At 31.9% G+C, this 20,264-nt stretch overlaps 1 protein-coding gene across 9 annotated transcripts in view; it reads left to right on the forward strand.

The window, feature by feature from the left end:
• Bcas3 (BCAS3 microtubule associated cell migration factor) overlaps positions 1-20,264 on the forward strand; it is a 575,967-nt gene that overhangs the window by 132,158 nt on the left and 423,545 nt on the right. For all 9 annotated transcript variants that reach the window (XR_007342273.1, XM_048788041.1, XM_048788067.1 and 6 more), the window contains 2 exons: positions 4,200-4,307; positions 13,791-13,867. Coding sequence is in view for 8 of the 9 variants with exons in the window: in XM_048788041.1 (XP_048643998.1) it covers positions 4,200-4,307; positions 13,791-13,867 (185 nt within the window). In the remaining variant the exon portion in view is untranslated. The remainder of the gene's footprint in view (positions 1-4,199; positions 4,308-13,790; positions 13,868-20,264) is intronic.

The following is a 20,264-nucleotide window of genomic DNA, read 5'->3' on the forward strand; positions in this document are numbered from 1 at the left end:
TTTTAAGCAATTGTTTAATAATAAATGTTGCATAAATGTTGCACAACTTGTGGTATTTGCTTGTAGTAGATTCAGTTACATTCTAAACTTGGCTCTCAAAATTTCTACTAGGAACTTTCTGTGCTCTAAACTATCAGCCTTTAGTGTCAGATGGAAACCTTTGAAAATGTTAATCCATTTGAGCTATGTAGAAATCACATGGAGATGTATTATACAGATTTCTTGTGGCACTGTTTTCCACACCATTTGTATGGTGTATAAAAGAGTAGAAAGGAAAAGCTTGTTTCATGTCTCTTTATTTTAGCATGACACATTACAGGGCATGCATACTGACTCAAAGTTTTCTCATCAGCTAGTCCATGAGGAAAATTAAGATTGTCTTGCTATGCCCCATGGAAATGATAAGGCTTTTCAAAAGAAAAAACAGAGAACAAAAGGACGTGTCGGGCATGCACACAACTGTGTTATTAGCAGGAAATGTGCTGACTCCTTTATGAATGTGTGAATTTACGAATATGCTTTTTTTTTTTTAAAAAAAGAATTATCTTTTTTTATTAGTCATTGAATGAAAAGCATTTTTCCTGATTCAGAGAAGTTTTATTCTGCTGAATTTTGTTCAGCTGTCTATAAACTGAGCTTTCACAGCATTTTTTTTCTGCCTATGGGAGTGTTTTTGATGGAAAAATCTCTTAGTTTTGATATTATACGGATAATACCAGGGAAATGATAAGAATTCCAGTATTTAGTGAGTTGTAGCCTTAATGAGCGCCTGATTCAAGTTGACAAGTTGTTTTTTCCCCCCTCCTAGTTTAGGGGAAATGCTAGATTTTGTTCATTATTAACTCATTATTTTAACAGAAGAGAACTGGATTAATTTTGGGGAGGGAGAACACTAAGAAAATAACTTTTGTGTCTTCTTAATGTCAAAGATTGAATTTTAGGCTTTTACAAATCCTCCACCATCTCCATTTGTTCCCTTTTATTTGTATTTGTTTAAATTCCACTAAAATAATGATATAGCAACATTTTCATCACCCTGAAAAGTTTATAATGCCACTTTATACTCTACTTCCTTTGTGTCCTGTCATTACAGTTTTGCGATTGTTAACATTTTATAGAGAAGGAATCATGCAGTATTTAGCTTTTACATAGGATGACACCCCCCCATTCATCATAGTTTTGAAATTGATTTCTGTTGTTTTATGGATAAATTATTACTTTTAAATGTAGAATACTATTCCCTTGGATCAATATTTTAAGGTTCTTCTGTTGATTAACATTTGTTTTTCATTTATGTTGTTATTAATAATAAAATACTTAACCATATATGGGGCAAGATATATTAACTTTTTAAAAATAACAGGTAATCTCCTTTTCAAAGTTATTGTGCCTTTCTTTATCCTTGTCATTAATTAGCGAGAGTATCAATCACTTTGCATTTTTTTTATGCTTTGTATTAAACCTGACTAATTCTAGTGGTATTCCTTAGAGATTTTAATTTGCATTTCCCTGATACTTAATTATTTAAATATTGTATGTGCTTACTAGCTGTTTATATATCTTATTTGGTGAAATACCTTTTCAAATATTGTATCCACTTTAAAAGTTTAATGCATAATTATATTGATTTATAGGTATTCTTTTTATATTTTAGATATAAACCTTTTGTCGGATATATATTTTGGAAAATTTCCTTACAATATCCTTTTTCATTTTCATATATCTGTTACAAATAAAATTATTAAACTTGATGAACTTTGTTATACTTGCTGTATATATATTTTCATGTGTTCTTTTTCCTATTTAAGAAGTAGGTTGCAGAGATTTTTTTCCCTAAATTTTGTTCTAGACACTGTACAATTTTGACTATTGACAATTTTAGTACCATTTGATCAAAAGACTGTTTCAGTATTTAATTATATTATGCCTTTGATGAAAATAAATTGGCCATGCAAATGTGAATTTATTTCAGGACTCTTGATAATTTTGCATGTTAAGGGATTTGTTTGTGTCATCTGAATATTTCCTACTCCTTTCTTTATATTTCTTTTATTTATTTATTTTTCAACATTTTGTCTAGAGTTAGCTCTTTTAAAATTTAATAATGACCAGTCTTTAATTTCATTATCTTTCTTTTGCTTGCCCATATTTTATTTTATCAATTGTTTAATTTTTATTAATTCCCTCATCCAATTATCATTGGTTTTTAATTTGTTCTTCTTTTTCTACTGTCTTAAAAAATTTTTTTAGATTAAATTAATTTTTAAATCAAACCAGAAGCTTTGAAATTATATACGTTAATGGAATAGTGTGCTGTCTCAATACATGTATACATTGTGCAATATTTATTTATTCCCCAAAGACTTCATTTCTTTATGGTAAAACTTTTGAAATACATTCTTTTAGCTATTTAAATTGTACATTATTATTATCTGTGATCATCCTACTGTGCAGAGGCAAATCAGAATTCCATTCTCCTATCTAATTGTAACTTAATACCTGTTATCCACTTTGTCCACACCCTTCTCTTTCCACTACGCTCTCTAGCCTCTGATAGCCACCATTCTACTCTCAACTTCTATGAGAGCAACTCTTCTAGATTCCACAAATGAGTGAGAGCATTCTGTGTCTATGTTATTTCACTTAATCTAATGACCTCTAGTTCCATCCATGTTGTCGTGAATGACAGGATTTTGTAATTTTTTTTTGAAGATGAATAGTATTTCATTGTGTGTATATACCATATTTTCTTTATTCATTAATCTGTTGATGGACACTTAGGTTATATTCGTTTTTTAGCTATTTTGAATAGTGCTGCAATTAATATGGGAAAGACACAAGTCTTTTAGACGTAATGATTTTATTTCCATGGGATATGTATCAAGTGGTAGAGTTGCTGGATCATATGGTAGATATTGTTAATTTTCTGATGAATCTCTATATTATTTTCTTAATGAATGGCATTACTAATTTATGTTTCCATAAACATACAAGCTTCCCATTTGTCTATATCCTCACCAGCACTTGTTTTCTGTAGTCTTTTTGATAATAACCATTCTGACTGGGGTGAGGTGATAGCTCACTGTTGTTTTTATTTCTCTGTCAGTGTTGTGTGGAGTATTTTTCATATATCTGTTAGCCATCTGTATACCTTATTTTGTGGAGGAAGGGAAATACCTATTTTGTTCTGTTTTCCATCTTTTTTTTGGAGGGGGGTTTTACCAGGGCACCTTATTCTGAGCCACATCCCCAACCCTTTTTATTTTTTATTTTGAGACCAGGTCTCACTAAGTTGCTTAATGTCTTGTTAAATTGTGGAGGTTGGCTTTGAACTTGTGATCCTCCTGCCCCAACCTCCTGAGTAGTGTGTGTCACCGTAGATGGCCTCTAGTTTTTCTTTTCTTTCTTTCTTTTTTTTTTTTTTTTGGTATGAGGATTGAACTTATGAGCACTTGACCACTGAGCCACATCCCCAGCCCTTAGTTTTTCTGAATTTACAAAAGTACGGGTGACATTTTTATAGTAACTTTGTATCTGATGACTTTGATAAATACACATATTAATTATAATATTTTGTGCTTACTGAGTAGTGTTGTCTGGATATTTTTCTACTAATAGAATTGTAGTATAAGTTTCCAACAGTCAGGTTTTCAGCAAATAATGATATTTTTTTTCCCTTGGAATAATTCCTTTTCTTATGCATAGAACCTTCTGTACTATGTTGAATTGAAGTGATGACAGTGATCTTATCTAGTTCCTCTTAGCATTTTATAGTTGTATGTGTTGTTCACCAGTTTTAAGTCTAGTGCCCTTATCAGATTAAGGAAATATTTCTTATTGTGAATGTATTTAAAATTATAGCTTAAGTTTCTGCATCTAACGAGATTATCATATTTTTTTTTCTTCTGTAGAGTATCAACTTGGTGAATGATAGATTTTTTTCCTTTCCCCAAATTTTGTACATTCTCAAGTTTATAGGGATGTAGTATGAGTGTTTTTTTTAAATTTTGAATTTATTTACTAGTAGCATGTTAATAAGGGATTTAATATTATGTTAGGAAAATGTATTTTTTAAATGTTTTTATTATATATTTATTTATTTTTATGGTGCAGGAGATTGAAACTAGGGCCTTGCACATGCTAGGCAAGTACTGTGGCAGCTCTCCTTTTTAAAAATAATGATTTTTTTCTTCTTTTAGGACAAGCCCACCTTATTGTTGTGTGGATCTATATTCACTTCGTACTGGAGAGATGGTCAAGTCCATTCAGTTTAAAACACCTATTTATGACCTCCACTGCAACAAGCGGTAAGCATTTTTTCATGTTTCTTATTCAGGTATGATCTACATCCTGGGCATATAAAGAACTACGAGTTCTATGACTTGAAGATTTTTAAAAATATCAAGGAAATATCTTCAAAATTATGTCCTATAAAATAGCTCTAAGATCCCTTAATTGAATATTTTCAGACTTCTATCTTGAGCCATGAGGGAAATATGAATTCATTGCAATGGGATTTAACCAGTATTTTAAAAACACAATGAAAAAGAATAGAAAGTATCTGAGACATCATAGATGTTCTGAGCAACCTTTTTATGTATACAATGTGTATACTTCTCTGTGTTTACTGACTTATGATATGAACTATAATTTTTCTGGGAAGTAAGAAATACTTCATGCTACATAGTGGAGCTAAAACATGCACCTGATTGGTTTTCCTTCTTTATGATTTATTTTATTAAATTGGACATATTCAAATCTAGGTTGAACTTCTACTTGACCTTTGGTGATAATGACAGATTATAACCACAGAATATAAGTGGAGAAAGAAACATAGTAATCTTTCATTACTGAGTGCTTTCCTTTTACACTTGAGAAAACTGAAGGCCTAGGATGATGAATGTCTTGAACCAAGAATGATGCAAGATATAAATCTTGTCATCAGAAGGAAACATATGAAGCACAACAAACAAAATATTTTTGGCATTTCAATAAATTTAAGAGAAACCAGATTCTCAGATAAATTTTAATGAGATAATGAAAAAGATATACCCAACAAATGTATAGTAAAGAAAATGTGCATTATCACTAATGACAGAACTATTTGAATTTAAGTGCAAAACATGAAAGTTATAGGAAATAGAAGAAACAGTATACTATGCCAGGATAAGGTAATTATATCCTGAGAAATCAAGTTAGTGAAAACAAAATCATATAGACGTATTAAACAACATCATTATTGGTAGTTTCATTAGATAATATATTTAACCTCCAAAACTATTTCATGTGCCATCCTAAAGTAATTTACACATTATTTAGCCAAAGAGGAACTTTAATACATTTTAAGAAGTAGTATAGAGAAGTTTTTAGATCAGTTTTCTCATATTACAGATCTGTGGATATGCTAGAAACCAGAGAAAATAAACAAAAACTACAGTTGTTTTCATTATTTGCTCAGTTTAAATTAAATAGGAAATCAAAACTAATTTTATTTCTTTCAAAAATTAATAATAAAATATATGTGTGGTGAAATTCTGCAAGATAAGTAAAAGAAATTATTATTCTCCAGAGATAAATATAGTCACCTGTATTTGAGTTTATCCTTCTCCAAAAAGCATTTACATCAATAAATGCAGGTATAACCTATAGCTCATGCTTTGTTTATAACTCTGCAAGAATGAATACTATTAACTTAAAATATCAAATATGAGACTAATAGGATTTTTTTCAAGAGCTCATGCAAGAGGTGATATGGCAGATGGTGTGGAATTCAAGACAATATGGCAAGAATTTGTGCAGAAAGGACATAGGTAAACTGTGGTTCTTTTCCTGGAAGCAGAGGGTGTTAGAACCATTAGAACTTGAAATCACTAAAAAGTCAGTAGGGGTTGGGAAATGGGAAGGAACAGATGTGGCCATGAACAAAAACTCCTTCTTATTGGGTAGTAGGCAATTAGTGTCTCTAAATAAATGAATGTGATTAAGGGTAGGTATGGCTTAATGACATTCATTTATTTAGAAACTGAAACAGAGTAGCAACACTGACTGAAACAGTTGATTACTCCCCAACCTTACCAGCCTGAATGTACCATTTACAAAGTTAGCAGTTATTTCCAGCCTGTCCCACCAGTGTATTTTTGGTGTGTAGAAGGTTTCTAATAACTTGTCTTCTAAATTCATAGTCTTCATATTGAGAGTTAATTGTATATGAGGGGTTTTATTTAAGGAAGTGTACCAAAGGATTGTCCTCTGCAGATGTACCTGATGCAGAGGGTGAGACTCCATGTTGGTGCCATAAAGGGATGAGAGAGGGTAGACGGTGGGGGAGTAGAGTATATGCTGCTTATTTGTGGGAAGAATGTCAATAATTAAATGATTTTAATAAATTTTGAAATAAAGCATCAGGGATAGTATAAAATATTGTGTTATTATTTGATAATCTACACTTCCGGCATCAGGATTTAATTTCTCCAACCTAGAGTATAGGGGGTGAACCCAATAACTCAGTTAAAGTAACTACAATGAAGTAGAAGTGTTGGTGGGCAGCTTCAGAGATCAGGTCAAAAAATGCAGTGATGTTTCCTCTTTTCTTTTTATTTGGATTAAGGTACAGGTCTAAGAAAGTGTTTTCATGGTGGAATAGACTCTAAATATCAAATACTTCTGACATGATTAAAATTAAATAGCAGAAGAGAAAAATAAAGAGAAAGGTAAAGTGCTATAGATAGGAGTCAGATGATAAGAACCAAACAAAATTAATATCCTCAGAAAGGAAAAATAATCCTCTTCACTGTAAAAGCAAAGCATTCACATCAGGAAGGGGCGCTAAAACCAAACTTATCAATTATGTTAGTAAATTAAAGTAAATTTAAATCACCTGTAACAAAAATATTTTCAACTATGAACTCAGCCAACCAAAAGATTAATCTCCCTGATGTCCTGAGTCATATTATACCTGTATACCTTTGTGATCATAGTGAATGAAAATCTCAGTCGAGAAATAAGACCTTCCAGGTGGAGCAGTAGAAAGTGTACAAGTTGAATAGGAGAGGTAAGAAATGGAGAAACATTATCAAACTCCATTGATCTATGAGATGAGAAGATTTAAGAAGACAGGGGTATGAGAAAAAGTCTATTTGAAATTTCAAAAAATTACCCAAATTTTATGAAGAACAAAAAATTTTGTATTTATGATCACTAGGAACACCAAAGAGGATAAATAAGAAGAAAAATATTCCTGGACACATCATAATATAATTGAAAGTAAAGATGAAACAGAAAACTTGATGAAATTTAGAGATATAAAAAAGTACATTAAATGTGGGGAACAACAGTATGAATATTCTTTTTTATGTTTTTCTTTACTTTTGGAATTGATTTTTATTTTGGGCTATTCATGGTAGTTAGAGCCACTGTGTCTTCAGAACAATCACAGCACGGTAAATATGTCACTGAGACGTCCAGAAAAGTCTGACTAGCTGAACAGTATGAATATTCTGAATTTCAGTCAGGGGCACACAGAAGAATCAGGAGAACTCAGAAGAAAACTTCCACTTCACCCCTGCTACCTACTTGCTACCTAGATAGTCTGTGTGTTTTTCCTCTCTGGTGAATGAACTCCCTGTGTTCCTCCCTTGTAGCATCATTTCTACATGTGTATTTGATCTCACGTACTCATCCAAATCTTTTCTTCATGACTCCACATTCTCTCTATGGTACCCACTGCAATTTCCCCAGATTGAGAGGTTTCCTTTCCCTCTTTTGTTCAATATAACATTGCTCTCTTCAAGTTGACATTGGTTCTCAGGTTCCTATATGGATCAGTTTTCAGATCTCATCATACTGCCATGTGTTCAGGACTCATTAACCAAATATTCAGTAATTTGCTATTTTATATCCAGCACTAATTTCATCCCTGTGTATTCATCTGTGATCAAAATTTCTTCTTTTTAAATATAACAACCTCATTAGGTTTTTGGGACATCATGCTCTTGGTTTTCCCTCTAACTTTACTGAATTCCTTCACCAATGGATACATGTTGGATTGCTGTCATCTTTGAATTTCTCTTTTCAGCTGTATTTCCTCTTCAGAAGCTCTTATTTATTTTCATTTCCTTAATACAGTTAATTTACAGATGATCAATAATTTTCTCTCTGATCTGTAATAGTACTCTCTAGATCTGTCTTTAATTGCCTATTTTTATAGCTCTGTTTTGATATCTAGATGAAATCTCAAGTGTAATATTTCTAAGATGGAAACCTTATTAACCTATTCTTCCTGCCATTGTCTCCATTTTAATGAGTGGTAACTACACTGACAATTCTTTCAGCCAACATCCTTTGGGCCTTTAAAAAATTTGTGGTATAATTCACATACTTTAAAATCTACCCTTATAAAGTATACAATATTAGTGGGTTTTTTGGTATGAACACGTCTTGCAATTCCCATCAATAAACACCATGACACCACATCCCCATCAGTAGTCACTTCCTGTTTTACCTTTTCCTAGCCTGTCTAGACACTCATCTATTTTATATTGCTGTGATTATGTCTGTCCTGGACATTTTTTTTTTTTTTTGAGAGAGAGAGAGAGAGAGAGAGAGAGAGAGAGAGAGAGAGAGAGAATTTTTTAATATTTATTTTTTAGTTTTCGGTGGACACAACATCTTTATTTTATTTGTATGTGGTGCTGAGGATCGAACCCAGCGCCTCGTGCGTGCCAGGTGAACGCGCTACCGCTTGAGCCACATCCCCAGCCCAGATAATTTTTAAAAAATATTTTTTTTAGTTGTAGTTGGACACAATATCCTTATTTTATCCATTTAATTTTATTTGGTGCTGATGATCGAACCCAGTGCCTTGCATGTACTAGGCAAGCACTCTACCGCTGAGTCACAACCCCAGCCCTGTTCTGGATGTTTTATGAAAATGAAATACAATATGTGATCTTTCTGACTGACTTCCTTCACATACCTTATTGTTTTTTAGGTTCCTTTACAAGGAACATGTATCAGTATTTTATTCCTTTTTATGACTGAATTTTGCATGGATATGCCACATTTTGTTATCAGTTTATCAACTGATAAACTTTTGGGTTGTTTCTATTTTCATGTTCTTGGGAATATTGCCTTGAATTTTCCTATATAGGTTTTTAATTGAACATATATTTTCATTTCTCTTGTGTTTAGATCTAGCAGTTTAACTTTTTGCGGAACAGCTAAGCTGTTTTCCAACATGGCTGCATCATTTTACATTTCTACCAACAATGTGTGAGGGTTTCATTTTCTCACCAACACTTACTATTATTTTTGGGTGATGCTGGGATTTTTACCCAGGACCTTGTAAATGCTAGGCAGATGTTCTTTGTTGTTTTGTTTTTAAATTTTTTTTTTTTAAGTTGTAGATGAACACAACACCTTTATTTTACTGATGTATTTGTTTGTGGTGCTGAGGATTGAATACAGTGCCTTACATGTACTAGGCAACCACTCTATCACGGAGCTACAACCCCAGCCCCTCTTCATTGTTTTTTTATTGTCTAGTGGTTGTGAAGTGGTATCTTTTTGTAGTTTTGTTTCATGTTTCCTTAATGAGTAATGATATTTAGCATCATTTCATGTGCTTATTTACCATTTGATTTGTTCCTTCCAGAAATATCTATTCTGATTCTTTGCCCATTTTAAAATTTGATTATTTGTCTTTTTATTATTAAATTGAATAACAAGTCTGTGTGCATTCTAGATAAGTTATTTATCAAATGCATTACTTGCCAAACTTTTCTCACATGCTGTGGATTATCTGTTCACTTTCTTTGTGGTGTCATTTCAGGCACAAAAGTTTTTAATAGTGGTGATGTCCAATTCCAGTTTTTTCCTTGTTGCATTTACTATTGTTATGCAATAGTAAATGAATAAGAAACCATTGTCTACTCCAAGTTTATGAGCATTCACACTGGTTCTTTCTTGTGAGAATTTTGTAGATTTAGCTTTTAAATTTAGGTCTTTTTTTTTTTTTTTTTTTTTTGTACTGGGTCTTGAACCAAAGGCACTCTATCTCTGAACTACATCACCGGCCCTTTTATTTTTTACTGAGACAGGGTATCACTAAGTTGCTTAGGGCCTCACTAAGTTGCTAAGGCTGGCTTTGAGCCTGGGATCATGTTACCTTACCCTCCCAAATTGTTTGGAATTATAGGCGTGTGTCACCACACCCAACTTCTTGGTCCATTTTTAACTTCTGTTTTTCTTTGCTACCTTATTGCAGTCCATGGACAAATCCTGTTCAGCTCCACTTTCAATTTTATTAATAATTTAATCGCTTCTCACTACAACCATTGCTATACTCTGTTCTAAACCACTATCTTTTACCTGGATTATTGTGGTATTCTTCAAGTTCTCTGCTTTCAAATTGTTACTTGCTTGCCTCCATAGTGACCTGTTCTTAATATAGTGCCAGAATCTATCTTTTAAAAATTATGCCAGAATATTCCATCTTTCTATTCTATTCTCTCTCTTGGCTTCCTTCCCATGGCCTATAAGAACATCTAGTATCTTTGCTTTTTTTGCTACTTCTCTGACTTCATCTCCTAAGATTTTTTTTCCTTTTGCTTTTTGAGCTGCGTCTCTGCCTTTTAATTGAAATTGGATAAAATATTGTTACCTCCAGAACTTTATATATTTTGGAATTTAATTTGTGATAAGGTGGTATTTTAAATTTGTGTGATTTGTGTGTGTGTATGTGTGTGTGTGTGTATGTGTGTGTCAGGGGGAATATATTATTCAGAGAATGATTTGAGAGCACTGAGACTCTTGGGGAGGATCAGGTCATTTATGAGTAGAAAAAGCCACAGATCCTTTCCTTGTGAGGGTGACATGCCTCATACTGTTGGTATTGATAATTTAGCAGTATTCTTGGTTGAAATAAATTGTATTCGCTTATGCAGAAATGAACAAATGCAGTGTGAAAATTTGAAAAATCAACATATCTTTTAGCATCGATAGCTATTAAAATTCTACAAATAAAGTAAATAAAAGATGTGTAGAACATGTAATCACAGAATTTTGAATTGGAGAGGTTTAGTAAGATCTAAATAAACCAATAATAAAGACCACTTTTTATGGCATGAAAGGTTTATTATTTCAATATTATTTTGACCAAAATTATATTACTATCAGTACAGTAATTTTACAGGTCTGATATTGATGAAAGAGAAATACACCAGTGCAATGGAACAGACTCTGGGATTAGACATACACTTATATGACTTGACATAAAGGTGTCCTTTAGCTCAGGTTTTTTCAACCAGTTTTGTTTGCATATTCATATAGAACAACAACAAAAAGAAGTCTTAAGTCCGACTTAACTATCAATTCTAGATGAATTGGAACTCTGAACATGAAAGGTAATACCATTTATTTGTAGGCAAAATTTCAGTTAGAAATTCAATTTACTTTATGTTTACAAGTCTTTTCAGATTTTAAAATTCTTTCTGATACTAGTTTTGATAACTTATTTGTTTCAAAAAATTTTCCCATTAGGTTGTATTAAGGTTGGAATAAAATTGTAGTATTTATTATCAATGTAATGGCTGTGAAATATCTAGCAATATCAAAGTTGTGAATGTTCTCTTTTTTTGATCAGTCTAGCTAAATATCTAATTTTGTTTCTAGCTATGACCTGTGCCTCCCTTGCCCCTTAAGAGTGACGTGAAATGCATGTTGTTTATCATTGTAGGAAGTTCCTTTTCTAGTTTGCTGACAGTTTTGTCTTTGTTTGTTAATTTGGTATTAAATTTAGCAAAGTCCTTATTAAGATGATTGTATGTTTTATTTTTGATCCGTTAAAAGAGTAAATTATTTTGGTTGATTTCCTAATGTTAAAACCATTCTTGAATCTTTGAATGGAACTTTGGTGTTGTTATCTAAAATTCTTTTTATATGCTTTTGGATTTTATTTTTGCATCTATATTCATGAGGGTGGTTGATTTGCAATTTTCTTTTTCTTGTGTTTCTTTGATTTTTTTTCAGGGTTCATTTGCATATGATTGTTACTTTCTTCCTTAAATCTTCTGAATTTCTGTTATTGGATACACATAAATTTATGATTATTATGTTTTATTTTCTTGCTTTGTGATCCTTTCATCTTTATGAACTATCCTTTGTGACTTCTGATGTTTCTGTTCTTAATGTTTATTTTATCTTGTAATCATTCCAACTCTTATGATTACAATTTACATGGTATGTATTTTTCCATTTTATAGTTTTAAACTACTTGTGTTTTTTTAATGTCTTGGTCTTGACATATTTAACTTGATCATTATCCAGTCTGACAGTCACCTACTTTTAAATATTCTGTGTATTTAAAAGAAATTATGAAGGACTATAAATGTAGCTTTAGTAGTAGAGCAAATACTTGGTATATGGGAGGCCCTTGGTTCTATCCTCAGCACAACAACAAAAACAAAACAAAAGGAATAGAGAACAGTTTGCTAGTATACACACACTTATCCATACATATACATACATAAATAGATATATACCCAAACCTCATTTGGTTCTGTTGACTCTTAACAATGGTGAATATTTTCATTTTGTGTTTCGTTATTTGATACTTTTATGACAACTATTGTATTTAAAGTATGAGTGTTGATCTTGGTAAATAATATTTACATGTAAAAATGCCTTTTCTTTTACAAAGGTGTTGAGGGTGTTGTGCTGACTCAGTGTGTAAGTGAGAAGGTTTTGGGCAATCTTGTAGTAACAGAACAGAAATGTAGTTTACTATTGGGTATTTCTAAAACTTCATATTATTTCTTTTATAGGGTTATTTTCTTTGCTCTTTGAATATACAAAATGTACATATATTATCATTAACAACAAACAGCTCATTAAAAATTAGAAAATTAGAAAAGTTTTAAACAAATCCAGCTGAAAAAAATTACAAGGAACAACAGTAATTACTCATTAGAATAGTTCTGCATCAGCAAATGAGACTGTTCTCTTTCAGCATGTGAACAAAATTAATAGAGCAGCATTTTAATATGCTCTCCCCCCCATTTTTCCATTCAAGTATCAGCATGTGTTGTTTAGATTTACCTATTCCATAGGAAAAAATTAATGTTAAATATTTTATAATAATTGCAATCATTTATTGCATTTTTTGAAATAATTATTAAAACTTGGTGGTTCCTATTAATAGCTTATGAGGAATAGTCATATTCAGATGTATTTAGAAATTACATTTTGAAAATATATTTGAGTATAAATTGTTTTCCTGGTTATTTATAAATCTTAGTATCTGTGAAAAATACTATTTATACAGATTCTCATTTGAATTTTAATATATTGAGTCAATCAGAAATGACTTATTTACACCACATGTAATTGTCTTATATTTCTTTGTGTGTGAGTTATGTTGGTAATGCAGCAATCATTTTAAGTGATAGATTACATAAATCCATTTTATGTTTAATTCCATGACTCTGAAACATCAGTGGAAAAGCACTTTTAGTAAATGGCTAACAGTTTATTGATATTATCCATTCTTAATGTTGATTTATCTGATTTAAAATGAATGAAAAAATGAAACTTTATTAAGAGAAAACATTTTTTTGAGGTGGTAGTTTTCCTTCAGGTTTTTTTTGTGGTAATCTCTATCTTATAAAAGATTTCATCATTTTTATTTTTAGATTTTAGAGGTAGATATTGCTAGGAAATATTTATAGGAAATGTAACTTATGGTTCAATTCGTAGAATTTCACCTTCACCTTTTTTTCCCCCCCTAATTTTAGGATCCTCGTCGTAGTCTTGCAGGAGAAAATCGCTGCCTTTGATAGCTGTACTTTCACAAAAAAATTTTTTGTCACAAGTATGTACCAAATCATTTTATTTCCTGTCATATGCATTTGAGTTTATACTGCTTACTTGATACAGTCAGCAAACTAAATGTAATCGTATTATCATTATTTCATCTGTTTTTACTTATGATCTTCTGTGATTTTGTGGATATCTTTATTCAGTAGAATAATTGTATGGTATGTAAGTTCACTTTGGCAACATGGGTTCATCATATTTGTTCTTCATTGTCTTAGTTTCCCCTTAAATACTTTCCTTGAAAAGTTATGATTAATTTCATATAGCTGTTCATTTTTCGAGGTATTTGAGTGTTTTAGCCTTTCTTTCTCCCCATCTTTGCTCCATCCTCATCACCTCTAGAACTGTCTAAAAGTTCAGAAGTAAGCATAGAATTTAGTTCATCACAGTGTGCTCAAACACAAAATTAATATATTTTGTATCATATGAAATTATGTATATGAAATTTTATAATGCGAGGGAAGGAGTGTTGGCAGGGAGGAAGGGGAAAGGAGAGTGAGAGAGAAATTAATTTTAAGAAATTGGCTTGGGGCTGGAGTTGTGGCTTAGCAGTAGAGCGCTCGCCTCACACATGTGAGGCCCTAGGTTCAATCCTCAGCACCACATAAAAATAAATAAATAAAATAAAGGTATTGTGTCCAACTACAACTAAAAAATACATATTAAAAAAAAAAAAAGAAATTGGCTCATGGAACTGTAGGGGCTGGCGAGTTGAGTTTTGCAGGACTGGCTGTTCAGCTAAAAAATCCAGCAGGATCCAATGTTGTAGTCTTGAATCCTGAGGCAGTCTGGGGACAGAATTTTTCATCTTCATCATGGATATTTATTGAATACTCTATATCAAACTCCTAGTAGTAGATATTATCCTTGCCTTTAAAAGCATTTTCTTTGATGCAGTTACCACATTATGTATCATATATAACTGCATACATCATATACTGCATGATATCCTGTATAAACAGTAATTCATTATAATATCTTGTTTAACATTTTGTTGACCATGAATAGGATAACCTCAGGCTTGTAATCTTTTTCTCAGACATATATAGCTATTACACATTAATTTATTACATCTTATTTATTATAATTAGAATAATTAGGGAAATAAAACCACATCAGTTTTATACATTTCTTTCCTCATTAGGTGGGATAGAGATGAGTGAATCAGAATAGAGGAGAAGTATTTCAGCCACATTCAGCTGTGAAGTTTTCCTGAGTATTTGTCTTTCCATTTTATCTGTAGTTTTTTGCTGTTCATTGTTAATCAGAGATATGGACATCAAGGCTTCTAATGTTAGCTCTGTTGTGATTCCATTTTAACCTTCTAAGTTCCATTTTTAATTTTATAACCTGTATCTTATACTTGTAGCCGTATTTCAGGAGCACTGAGCTATCTTTTGTTCTTTTATTATTTTTGGTTTATTAACAAATAAAAATATCTTGAGCCCTCAAGTGAGTGTTAAATTGGGGGAAGAAATCCAAAATCATTTATTTGTTAAGGTAGTTTCAATTACAAAATATATTTGGAAGTTTAATCCCTATTTAAGTGTTAGATTCTACTATACTGTGTATGTTGAAATATTACATTTGTCAATAGCTGTCAGCTTCTTTGTAATAAATGGCAGAATATAAATGAGTTTTAATAGTGACTAATGAGAGGTTAAGAAAGTTAATGGTGGAGATATTTTATTTTTTTGAGGGTATTTATTTTTTTAAAGCATATTTATATTATAGTTTTAAGTGAACAAGTAAATATATATATTTCCAGTAATTCATTTAATGTCCTATTTAGAAATTTAGAAGAAAAAAACCTTCATTATAAAAGAATAATTTAAAATAACTAGATTTATTTATTAGCAGTATAGTTATATTTATTTTTTTATTATTGCATTACAATTATACATGATAGTGGGATTCTTTGTTACATATTAGTACATATACACAGAAGAATAATGTAATTTGGTTAGTTTTGTCTCCTAGTACTTACCCCCACAACCTTGTTCCCTCTTCTACTCTGTTCGTCTCATGAGATGCACCCCCAACCTATTTTATTTTTCCTCTCTAGCTTCTACATATGAAAGAATATAGCTCTTGACTTTCTGAGTATGTCTTATTTTGCTTAATATAATGTCCCAAATTCCATCCAGCAAATGGCATAATTTCATTATTTTTTATTGATATTAAAACTCCATTGTGTATATATGCTATATTGTAATTAGGTTGGAAGGACACAAAGGTCTATAATAATTCTAATACTTTAAAATGGAAATATAACTTTCATAATACTGTTTTATTGACAAATCTTGACAATATTACATAATGATAGAATTTTAAAAACTTTGATCAAATAATATTTTGGATGAAATGATGTATGTGTAGCTGATAATCTATCTACACATTGTCCTCTACATGAGTGAAATTTGTTTCTACCAATATTAGGGTTTGTTAGCACTTTTTCTTTCTTTCTTTTTTTTTTAAAGGAAGGAATTTTTAAAAAATACCTTTATTCTATTTATTCATTTGTATGTGGTGCTGAGGATTGAACCCAGGGCCTCACATGTGCTAGGCAAGTGCTCTTATCACTGAGCTATTGCCCCAGGCCCAGCACTTTTTCTTAATGCCTTTTTTGCTTTCTCTTTTTCTCAGTGTTTTTTTTTTTTTGAGACATCTTTGTGATGTATTCCTAAATGCTTCAACTTGCATTGCTGGAACCCAATAAATAGTTGAAGGAAATATTGCTAAATTATTAGTCTCTATCTTATTTTGTGAATTGTTCATCACTGGAAGGAAGAGATATGGAAGCATCAACAGTATTACTGGTTGTACAGTCAAGTACTTTATTAGAGGCATACAGTTTCTAAAGAGATCCTAGTTGATGGCTTGTGGTCCCTAGTAATGAATTTTCAGTTATTTTTGATCCATGAGTATTCTCACTTATTCTCTCAGAGTACTATTTGAATTTTGGCTCTTATTGACACCTTAATGTCAATATTTAGCGTGGATTGCATAAAATCTAAACTGTTGCTTAATAGTATGCTATAATACATACCTTACTAAGGAAAAAAGAGTTCAAAAAGCAACAACAACTGAAGTTGGTGATTTCTCTACTTATACTCTAAATAGTATTTATTATAGAATTTCACTTTAGTCTTCTCAAATCTCACTTTTGCAAATACTCTTACAAATAATAATGATATATCTTATTTCACACTTCCATTAGGATGTGTGGTTATTCTTAGTCCTAAGAATCAAATTTATGCATGTGATTTTAGGTTGGTAAAATTGAGGATATTCAGCAAATATTTGAATGGAGATTTAGTTGATTTTCTTTGTATTACAGCTTTGTGTAAAATGATTTTTGGTCAATGTTAGAACCAAATTCTATATGATCAGAATTTTAAAATCAAGAAATAGAGGGTGCCACTTTGTAACTTGAAAGAAGCATATATTTTTTCTCCAATTCCTGCATCAGAACCCTCCCCTCCCATCTCTTTACCCAGACTGAAACTCGATACAGGTTACATACATTTCGTGTATTTGGATTTATGTTATCCCATGAGTATAAACTAGTTTTGCTAGGTACTGGAGACAGGGGAGCTGGTGTTATGGCACAGTGAGATAGTTTTTGTGGTAGCTCATCTGCCATTTCTCCATGGATTAGTACCCTGTTTTTAAAGAGGCAAGAGTACACCCCATGTAGAAAGACAAGATCTCCATTTAATGAGGATGTTATTTTGATCATGCAAGCATTTCAGACTGCTAAAATAGTCTGAATATCTCTTGTACAATACATTCTCAGTTGACTATCTTAGTTATGTAAGAATACAATGAAGGTACTGTAATGAAGTACTGATAGGATGTGTCCATCAGAGCAAGCATCATGGGAATTTGTGCCAAAGTTGGATGGAACAGGTAAAGAGAGCCAATGGGGAACTGTTGAGAAAGTATCCAATGTGATGAGAAAGGTGACACTCTTGTATTTGTATGCACAGAAAGTTGGCCTTGAGCAGCTGTCTGATGTGGAAATCTGAAACCCTGGTATGATTAGGAAAACAAAAGACAAAGATTGATAGATGTCATTAGTAGTCATTTGAAGTGTACTAAAAAAATCTCCAGGGAGATTAGAATGTCCAGTAATGCCAGTCCTCATGATACACACCTGTAATCTCCACAATTCAGAAGGCTGAAGCAGGTGGATCATAAGTTTGAGTCCAGCCTCAGAAATTTGGTGAGACACTGATTTAAAATAAAAAATAAAAGAACTAGGTATGTAACTAAGTGATAGAGAACCCCTGGGTACAGTCTCCATTACCGCCCCCCAAAAACCACACACACAAAAAGATAAAGAAAAATGAAGGGGCTGGGGATATGGCTCAAGGGTAGCGCGCTCCCCTGGCAGGCGTGCGGCCCGGGTTCGATCCTCAGCACCACATACAAACAAATATGTTGTGTCTGCCGAGAACTAAAAAATGTAAATAAAATATATTTAAAAAAAAAAAAAAAAGAAAACTGAAAATTTAAACAGATCAATTTCAAGTAATGAAAAAGCCATCAAAAACCTACCAACAAAGAAAAGTCCACAACCAGACTGGCTTCTCAACCGAGTTCTACCAGACCTTTAAAGAAAAACTAATATCAATCTTCCTCAAATTATTCCATGAAATAGAAGAGGAAGGAACTCTTCCAAACTCATTCTGTGAAGCTAGTATCATCCTGATACCAAAACCAGTGAGACACTTCACAGAAAGAAAATTTCAGACCAATATCCTTGATAAACATAGATGCAGAAATTCTTATTTAAAATTTTTTTTTAGTTGTAGATAAACACAATATCTTTATTTATTTATCTTTATGTGGTGCTGAGGATTGAACCCAGTGCCCCACACATGCAAGGCAGGTGCTCTACCACTGAGCTACACCCCATCCCAGATGCAGAAATTCTTAATAAAATACGGCACATCACATACAAAAACACAGTAAAAAGATAGTGCACCATGATCAAGTGGGTTCACCACAGGGATGCATGTTTAACATACAGTAATCAATAAATGTAATTCATCACAAAATATACTTAAAAGAATCACATGATTATCTCAATGCAGAAAAAGCATTTGACAAAATATAGCATACATTCATATTTAAAACACTAGAAAAAATAGGGATAGAAGAAATATACCTCAACATTGTAAAAGCTATATATGACAGATTCAAGGTCAACATCATTTTAAATGGAGAAAATAAATGAAAGAATTCCTTCTAAAAATAGGATCAAGACAGGGATACCCACTTCATCACTTCTATTCAACATAATCCTTGAAACTCTAGCTTGAGAAATTTGGCAAAAGAAAGAAATTAAAGTGATAAAAATAAGAAAAGGAGAGCTCAAACTCTCTGTTTGCCGATGACATGATCCTACATTTAGAAGACCCAAAAAATCTGTACCAGAAAACTTCTAGAACTCATAAATTAACTCATCAAAGTAGCAGGGTACAAAATTTATACCCATAAATCAATTGTGTTTTTATACTCTAATGATGAATCAGCTAAAAGTGAAATTAGGAAAACCATCCCATTCACAATAACCTCAAACAAAACAAAACAAAAAAACCAAACCAACAAAATACTTAGAAATCAATCTAACAAAAGTGGCGAAGGACCTCTACATCAAAAACTACAGAACACTAAGGAAATTGAGGAAGATCTTAGAAGATGGAAAGACCTCCAATGTCCTTGGATAGGCAGAATTAATATTGTTAAAATGGCCTTACTATCAAGAAACAATCAAGAGTGGGAAGAGAGAGCCTATACAATGGGAGAAAATCTTTGCCACCTGCATCTCAGAGCATTAATTTCCAGAACATATAAAGAACTCAAAAAACTTAATACCCAAAACCCCAAATAACCCAATCAAAAAATGGGCAAAAGGGTTTTTAAAATTTTTTTAATTGATTTTTTTTTTAAAAAAACATGACACCGGAATGCATTACAATTCTTATTACACACATACAGCACAATTTTTCATGCTGGGCAAAAGGGTTTGAATAGATGCTTGTCAAAAGAAGAAATATGAATCATCAGCAAATATATGAAAAAATGTTAAACATCTCTATCATTTAGAAAAATGCAAATTAAAACTATACTGAAATTTCATCTAACTCCATTCAGAATGGCAATTATCAGCGACAAATCCTCTGAAATGGAAATGAGGACAACCACTCCATTCAAAATATCTTCAAAAAAAATAAAATACTTGGGAATCAACCTAACAAAAGAGGTGAAAGACTTGTATAATGAAAACTACAGAACCCTAAAGAGAGAAATAGAAGAAGATCTTAGAAGATGGAAAAATATACCCTGTTCATGGATAGGCAGAACTAACATCATCAAAATGG

This window comes from Marmota marmota, unplaced genomic scaffold (assembly GCF_001458135.2).
Source record: "Marmota marmota marmota unplaced genomic scaffold, marMar, whole genome shotgun sequence".
Taxonomy (NCBI): Eukaryota; Metazoa; Chordata; class Mammalia; order Rodentia; family Sciuridae; genus Marmota; species Marmota marmota.